This window comes from Centruroides sculpturatus, unplaced genomic scaffold (assembly GCF_000671375.1).
Source record: "Centruroides sculpturatus isolate CEXI.00-Female unplaced genomic scaffold, Cexi_2.0 scaffold93, whole genome shotgun sequence".
Lineage (NCBI taxonomy): Eukaryota > Metazoa > Arthropoda > Arachnida > Scorpiones > Buthidae > Centruroides > Centruroides sculpturatus.
In genome coordinates this window covers 583,080-591,684 of record NW_019384297.1, presented here as the reverse complement: position 1 = coordinate 591,684, position 8,605 = coordinate 583,080, and the positions used below count along the sequence as shown (strand labels likewise).

At 32.2% G+C, this 8,605-nt stretch overlaps 1 protein-coding gene across 1 annotated transcript in view; it reads right to left on the bottom strand.

Annotated features, from left to right (window-relative positions):
• Positions 1-230: 230 nt before the first annotated feature.
• Positions 231-8,605, bottom strand: part of LOC111625906 (calcitonin receptor-like) — a 29,540-nt gene continuing 21,165 nt past the window's right edge. Inside the window, exons 3-5 of the mRNA XM_023369196.1 lie at positions 631-741; positions 353-498; positions 231-272 (exon numbers count right to left, since the gene is read on the bottom strand). Coding sequence (XP_023224964.1) covers positions 231-272; positions 353-498; positions 631-741 — 299 coding nt within the window. The remainder of the gene's footprint in view (positions 273-352; positions 499-630; positions 742-8,605) is intronic.

Genomic DNA, 8,605 nt, shown 5'->3' with positions numbered 1-8,605 from the left:
GATAAAAAATACATATCATTAAATGTTTTATAATATTCTTTACGTTTCGCTTATTGTAATTTAATAACAATGTATTATTTTAATCACAAACTTCATAAAATATTCAATACGTATTAAATTGTCTTGACTTTTTTATTATGAAATAAAAAAATCTATTTATACATCTGTATGAAAAATTTTTAATGAATGAATATAAGTTATATCTCGCATTAAAAATCAATAAATGAAATTTATGTTGTTTTTGGTAATATGTGAAATTGTTCTAGATATTGCTTTTAATACATTTAATAATTATTTTTCATCATATTAATACTTTCATAAATAAATTATTTATTAATATAAATTTTTTTACCTTTAGTAAGTATGTATGATAACTATTCAGATTATCAAAAGTATCTAATTCGTATTTTGTGCAAAGAGAATAATTTGTCCAACTCTGATTGGTTTTATCATTTATCCACCATTCTCCATTTAACATGCAGAGTTTTGTCGCCTGGGCTGAAATGAATATTTTAATCAATTGCAATTTTTAAAGTTTTACATGCGATATTAAAACTTCGTTCAATTTGAGTCATTTATTTTAATTTAATGAGAATTCATATTGTCACTGCAAAGAAAGCAATTTCCTACCTCGTGTATTGAAACCATGAATGTAGTCGGGACAAGCTACAGAATGCAGAGTTCCAGCAGGAACATGTGGCCAACAATAAGCACCATCCCAGATCATGGGACAATATAAACCTGAAAAGTAACAATAAATTTTGAGCAAAAGTTAATCATTTTATTCCTTTAACTAGAAATAAATAAACATTATAATTTCAGATAAGTTAATTATTTATTCGGTGTGAATCAACGATGTAACCACCATAAATTATTCCAAGTAGTAAGTTTATACTGTATAAGCAAGTGCTTTCAATTACATTACATTACAGTTTTCATCAAGGAAAAGATTTTTGTTAAAATAAAACATCCAAACATTTCTATCTTTTATGATATTATCTCCTTATTTTACGATAGTGTTCGAACATATCTTAACTCTGTGTAAATTGATTATAGCTCGTATCTGTGAGGATGACTAAAAGGCTAGACACAAAATCTGGAATGATCCGACTCTTTAGACAGAGAGATTGGCACGAAAATCAATAAATTCAGCCAAAAATACAAAATTTTAACTTTAAATTGAGTCGCAATACTAAGTAAAATTCTGACAATTTGTCTTCTTGTTGAGAGCGGTTTTATTTTCGACTCGTGAGATTGAAATTTATTTATTTCTAATAATTTTTTGAGTTTTGCTTTATTTGCAGCGATTGTATAGGAAAGTTTAAAGTACAATCTTCCTAGATTGAAAGATTTTTAAGCAAAATATCACAATTAGCAGCAATGATTTTCAAAAACAGTTGATCGGTCGTAGTGCGATTTTTCAGATAGACGAATTGGATCTTTTTATTTATTTGGGAAAAAACCGATTTACTCTTTTTATTGATAATTTTCGTTAAGCCCAAATCCAATCGAATTGTTAAAGATTTGTATCATTAAAAAGAAATGAAAATCAATAAATATATTAAATATTATTTCTTGCTATAGTTTATACATTGCATTTATATACATTAAAGCTATATCTGATGTGAAATTCGCATCGCTATAATTAATCTAAACTTTAATTAATTAGAAAAATTCCAGTTCATTTGTTATCTCGTTCTCTCTATTTTTGCAGACTTTTTTGTTTTATGGCAATCGACAGAATAGTATAATTATTTATAAATTAATTTCTCTATCGAACATTAAAAATTGTTGAATAGATTAAAATTATGATAGAGACAATTTGGCTGAATTTAGACTTTATTGATATTAGTTACAAGAAAATTAAAATTATTATAAATAATAATTAGAGATTTTATTATAAAATTCATTTCTGACTTTGAAATTTTTTTATAATTAAAACGATCATTTTCTACAATCTATCATATTATTAAATTATTTTTGTATTAGAAATTTATATATCACTTAGGGGCCTTCTATAAATTACGTAAAGTATTTTGGGATGGGTGGGGGTCAAGATTTCTTACTCAGGGGAAGGGGGGTAATAGATCTCGTCGTACGTAATATTCTTATTTTTTGATCTCGTTGAATGGCGACGTTTTGAATTTGGCTTCAATTTGGCGGTTTCTATTAAGAACGCTCGTTGTCTCTGTGACGTGATAGATTAATAACGCTAGCAGATTTACGCTCTACACATTTTTTGTCATGGGAGAAAGGCCGTGCGGTGGTTTCTCTCTTGTTTTCTTTTTATTAGAATAAGTGCATCACTCCTATGGGTGTATAACACTAAGAATACATAAACCAAAATACACGATACAAAGTAAACATAAAATTAGTATCCGGATTTTAATGAAAACTAAAATATAAAACTAGATATTAAAAATTATAAGTAGTCTTTTCTTCCATATTTTTTGAATATAATTGTAAAAAGCATCAAACAGTGGTTTCTGAACAAGCTTATCGAGTGGATATGGCCACCTGAAACCAAGCGTAAAAATTTCTAATTTCAGAATAAGTCTATCTTGATCGTAAATTGGACAATGATAGATCATGTGGTCGACGGTGTCTAGGTTTTCTGTAGAACAAAAGCAAGAAGCAGTTTCTGCCCGGTTATACATCGTCAGGTAGCTTCTAAAAATACCATGCTCAGTAAGTAGTTGAGCAGTAGCAAACGTTAAATCTCTAAGTAGTGATGAGAACCTACATTCCACACTAGGAAAATAAAGTCTTGTTATTCTACCAGTTTTACTGCTCAACTGCTTTAGTAGTTTAGAACCTTTTCTACAATACATAGTGGCAAAGGAAGAAGCTCCGCTAGTATCAGAGAGGCATTAGTAAAAACACTTCTGCAGCACTTCGAAATTCTCAAACTGGCTTTGGAGAGAGAGTAATTTACTTACTACTGAATTTTTACTAGTTACATGACCACATCCAGAGGCCGCATAAAGTAGCATTGGTTGTATTGCCCCATTATAGAGTTTTATAAGCTTTATTATTTAGTCCCCAGGTGCACCTAGCACATTTTAGTAGCATGTAGTTTATTTTCTTGGCCTTAGCCAAGATGTAATTAATATGGCAACGGAATGTAGTTTCTCTCTACTCCTTTTCTTCTTCGATGGTGTTTATATGGAGATTTTAGCTCAATGTAGGCTCTTTCTCCGAGTAGACTTGTGTGTGTGTATGATCGCTAGGCGACCGATTAGCCGGCTGTATCGAACAGCCATACGTACGCGCGGGAAATAAATGCCTTCCGGGAGGACTTTTATGGGGAACTGGCCTCCTATCGAACAGCCATACGTACGCGCGGGAAATAAATGCCTTCCGGGAGGACTTTTATGGGGAACTGGCCTGCTATTCAGTCGTTATAGGCAAGGAGAAAACCCGGAAAACTCCAAGCAGCCAGCCTGTCCGACCGTGGCGCGAACCCACGACGAACCTCCCAGTCTTTAGGGTCTGGTCACCACTACGATGAGCGGCAACGGAGACCACTCGCCCACTAGTTTCTCTCTATTCTCTCTTGTTTTATTTTATACTAGTAGCCCGGGACGCCCCCTAGTGGGCGTTTTAGCAGTATTACAAATTCCTATAAGGCATGTTTAATGCACTTAATATATGAAAGTTGTGTGCTTAATTTTTAAGTTTGATGTACTTAATATCAAACTTAATTTAAGTTTGATATTAAAATTAAGTTTGATGTACTTAATATATATAAATGTATACAACTGTTTCTTTGGTCGTGCCATGAAAGGTTTCTATTATTATATTAAAAAATTAGCTTAACTATTTCAAACCCTATCGTTTTATCGTAGCGGTTCAAATCTATCCGGTTTTTCGTTATTCGTACCCTAGTGAACATTACAGGCATTCCGTGACAATAATAAATTCCTATTACAAATATAATGAATTATTTATATTGTTATATTGACCAAATAATAATTTATTGGCCAAATGACTAATAATAATTTATATTGTTCATTTAAATAATAATTAAAATTGTTAATTTAATTTGAATGTTTTAAATATGACACACGATAGGGGTGCCTCTAGTGTCCGTTATCAAACGGTTACGGGACGGACGGAAGGAAGGACGGATACATGTTGAATGGGTTATATATATAGATGACATTTCTGTTTACACTTGCACTAGTTAGTCGATCTGGCAAAGTTTTTTGTGTCTTTTGCGAAAATTAAAATTAATACAAAAATAAATATTATTACGTTGATAATGATAATAATATTGTTAATAATTAAAAAATAAAGTTCTTAAAATAAATTGTTCATTCGAATTCATTAAATTTTTATATTTTTAAATTTGTTCACATAAAGTCTTTTATAAATAATAGTATATATTAATTAACTAATTAATAATTATATAGTTTGGACCTAAGGTTTTTAGGGTTTCATAGAAAAAATTTTTTCGTTAAAATTTTTCTATAAAATCACGCCAAAATATTACGCAAGATAGGGAAGGGGGGATCAAAGAAAATATTACGGTTTCTTACACAGGGGGATGGGATCTAGAATGGCCGAAATCGCCCTTACGTAATTTATGGACGGCCTCTTACTTATAATTCAGATTAAATTAAGGTAATACGAATATCTTTTTAATTAATGCAAGTTCTATTTTCACAATACTTGTTGCTTTTTCTTTGCAGAATGGATAATTTCAAAGAATTAAGGAAGTGGTACACCTCGGATGATTCTAAATCAGAGGAGCACGCATCGTGTCGTCCTGCTCTTCCATTTCGCTTCGAGTAATATGGATTCTTCCGAAAAATGCGGAGGAGAGCGGATAATACAATTCGCATACATCCGATAACAAATGGATAATTGTGATATCTCCGAACGAAAGCACCTCGTCTCTCATAGATTACCTAGAAGTCGATACCCCTAAGTTCCGGAATGGACGGTGGATAGACAGACGGTCACGTAAAATAAGACTCGATGAAAAGGAGTCTAAAGTAATCCTGAATAAATCCGTCAAGCGCGAAAAGCCTTGGTGGAAATGGTTTTCTTCTACTGGAAAAAAGAAATCTTTTATCTGCCGAGATTTTCTTACACAAATATCGACTTTCTACCGAATATGATATTCCCATCCGTAAATGACTTATCACCCGAATACGACTTTGCCACTCGGAAATAGACCTTTCATCCGACTACGACTTAATAAACTGGACTTGACTTTTCATCTAGGCTTGGTGTTTTTCTCTTTCCAGTTTACGGGCAGACACTTCGGCACCATCGAAAGATTCGTTCTTTCGCTTCATAGAACAACGACAGTGGCATTGATCCAAGGAGTGCGCGTACACACTCCTTAAAATCCTAAAAGTCTAAATAGAATAGAGTTTTCCATAATAGAACTATAGTATAAAGGATATCGATATTGACATGAAGCACACCCCCTAAATGAAATTCCTGGATCCGTCCGTGATCGTCACCAGGGTGACAACGAAAACATTTGACAGTGTTACGTTGTTCTTTCAACGACTATAACTGGCCAATGCAACTTATGTTATGTAGACATTTACACTGTTTTCACCACAAAATAACGGATATTAGCCACTAGAATAGACCACCGAAGGAAAACCATTTCAACGTTGAATTTAAATAAATAAAAAACATTACAATCAGCATATGTCCAAACCAGAATTATAATTACTTCAACAATTGTTTTGATTGTATATAAATTTTCATATTTAATAAAAGTTGTTAAATTACACATAGTTATAGTGTTTAAAGATTTGATTTTAATAATCAAGTCTTTAAACACTTAATATAAATTTTAAGATTAATTGCGCAGTTTTAGATTAACTTATAATTAACAACAATGTTTCTAACAATTATGACGGATGACGAAAAGAGAAACAAATGTACGCTATTCATGGTAAAACAAAAATATACAAATAAAATGAGCCAAATATAATTTTAAAAAGTTTAAATGTTGCAGTGAAACAATTACATGAAATATAAAATCACATTAAACTGAAGTCTGCACGCACGTTTTAAAATAGGTTTTTATCATCAGTTGAAAAATCCTCAAAAAGTAGAATTACAAAAAGTAATTTGTACATTGAAATACTACGTCGATTCCGTGTTAAAGAATATTTTGTTTACTTAGTAATAAATGAAACATTAATTGTGATAATACGGAGGGACTCTTAATTAAAGTGAGTTACATAATTTACACCCAAAATAAACCCAAATAAATAATTTACTTTAATTTTCANTTTGGCTGTAAGAATGGCAGTTTATAGTTATATATTTTTTTCATTTGTGATAATCCAGAGGGACTCTTATTCAAATAAATAATTTACTTTAATTTCTCTTAAAATGTGTAAAAATTATAAAAATTTGGAATCAAATTAATATAACCTAAAAAGGTTATATATTTTTTTCATTTGTGATAATCCAGAGGGACTCTTATTCAAATAAATAATTTACTTTAATTTCACTTAAAATGTGTAAAAATTATAAAAATTTGGAATAAAATTAATATAACCTAAAAAGGTTACAAAACTTCAACATCCTGAAAAACTGCTACGTCACTCAAAATTTAACAAGAAATAAGGATGTTTTACGTCCTTCCTCCACATCTTCTAACTTAGAATTTTGCCCACCACCTGGTCAAATGACACAACCTTTCTAGGAATAATGAGTAAGCAGAAAATGTAGATAAAAGGGTGGATTTGGATAGACTCGGGGCAGTTCTTCCCTAAGAGTGCCATAGGAAGGCAGTTCCTTCCTGATAGAACATTCCATAGGGCCAGCCCACCGGGACGTCCAGCCTCCAGCTTCAAGCCCATATAGACATCTCCTCCAGTATGGTAATATAAATATTTGTAAAACTCTCTCTCTCCGGTAATACTGATGATAGTCTTAGGATATACATTTAAGCCTATGTTATCTTTTTATGTTTTGTTGTATTATTAATTGTCCTTGTTGGTATTTCTTTGATTAAATTGTTAATTTTTAATGTCCAAGAACTAATTGACTGTGCACAAACCCCACCCGGAATCTTACACTCGGATTCTGTAAAAAATAAGCCGTCCAGTGACAAGGTGAGCAGGTCTAACAGATCTGACGATTAGAGGGCCTTGACCCTCGTCCGTATTCTCACATAATTAACAACATGATAAAAAAGTAAAATTGAGGGATTTGCCTAAATTTATCTCATTTTGAAAGAGTTGACATATTCATAGCCGACGAACAAAATCATGATTTACTCAACTATTAATTAAGGATTCGAATCGTTTTGTTCTTTGTACCAAAATCAATTGTAATCGCTAAATTAAAGAACTAAATAAAGGTAAATTTTATTACAGAAAAGCAAAATGTAAGCAGCAGTTATTTTTGACTCTATGTCCAGTGGGAACTAAGAAGGCCTTTTCTCGTGTACATTGTGAGTTCAGACAGGCCCACAACAGAAGATCAGATGGTGAGAGACAAACCGCCCTTGAATTCCTCGTCCGAATTCGATCCCAGTTTCCCAGTGCTATAAACTGACGTTTTAGCTTAGCACAACTTTTCTTCAATCTCTTGCTTAATTTCTTTGATTGAATCATATTTTCACATTTTAATTTTTTGTATTCACTTTTATTTTGAAGAAATTAACGTCGCGTATACAAAGACTAATAATAATTAAAGGTATTTTAAAAGACTTAATATATGATATTTTTCTCACTTTTTTCAGTAAAATAATTACCAAAATGTATAAAGGACATAGACGATTTTAAGCAAGTGCCCCCAAACCAAATCGAACTTTTTATATGGTGTATCATTCTCCTTAACGTAAAAGCATAGTGAAGTAATTTTCAACCCTTTAAGGGTTGAAAATTAGAAGTTGAGGAATTCAAGGGCGGTTTGTCCCTCACCATCTGATCTCTGTTGTGGGCCTGTGTGAACTCACAATGTGCACGAGAAAAGGCCTTCTTAGTTCCCACTTAGTTTCGTACTTTTTAAAACTCTTTCCACCCTCTGAGCACTAAGAGGGCCTCATTTAGCAAGCGCATGGGTTCGGCCAGGTCCAAAATGGGGCGGCCGGATGTTGAGGGACGGGGCCCGACATATCCAGACAGACTGTTCCGGAAAAAATTTCTGGGGAATTTTCTACCCGTCCAGACCGATTCCGGGTCCTCCAAAGCGATAGGATGACACCTTAACCACATCGGCCATCTGGCCTTCCATCTAGCTCACTGTTAATTAAATGTACAATAGATATTGGCAAATCGCAAACTCTTCTTCCGATAATTTTTCTTTATCCAATGACTGGAGTAACAATTATTTCCTGGAGGTATAAATATTCTCTTTATAAACGATTGTTGAGGGCATCAAATGCTGCATTTAATTATGATTTATTTTCTTATTGAATTAAGACAAATAACTTACGTGAGATCTGAAATTAACAAATTGGTTTTCATTTCAGTTGTCTGAAGCTAATTTAAAACATTATAAATGCGGTAAATGTAATATTGTAACTTAGACAAAACAAATAAATACACTCAGAGATAGAAGCGGAAATATTATCCAAACATTTAAAGAAAGTAGTAGTTGTGTATATTTTATGCAA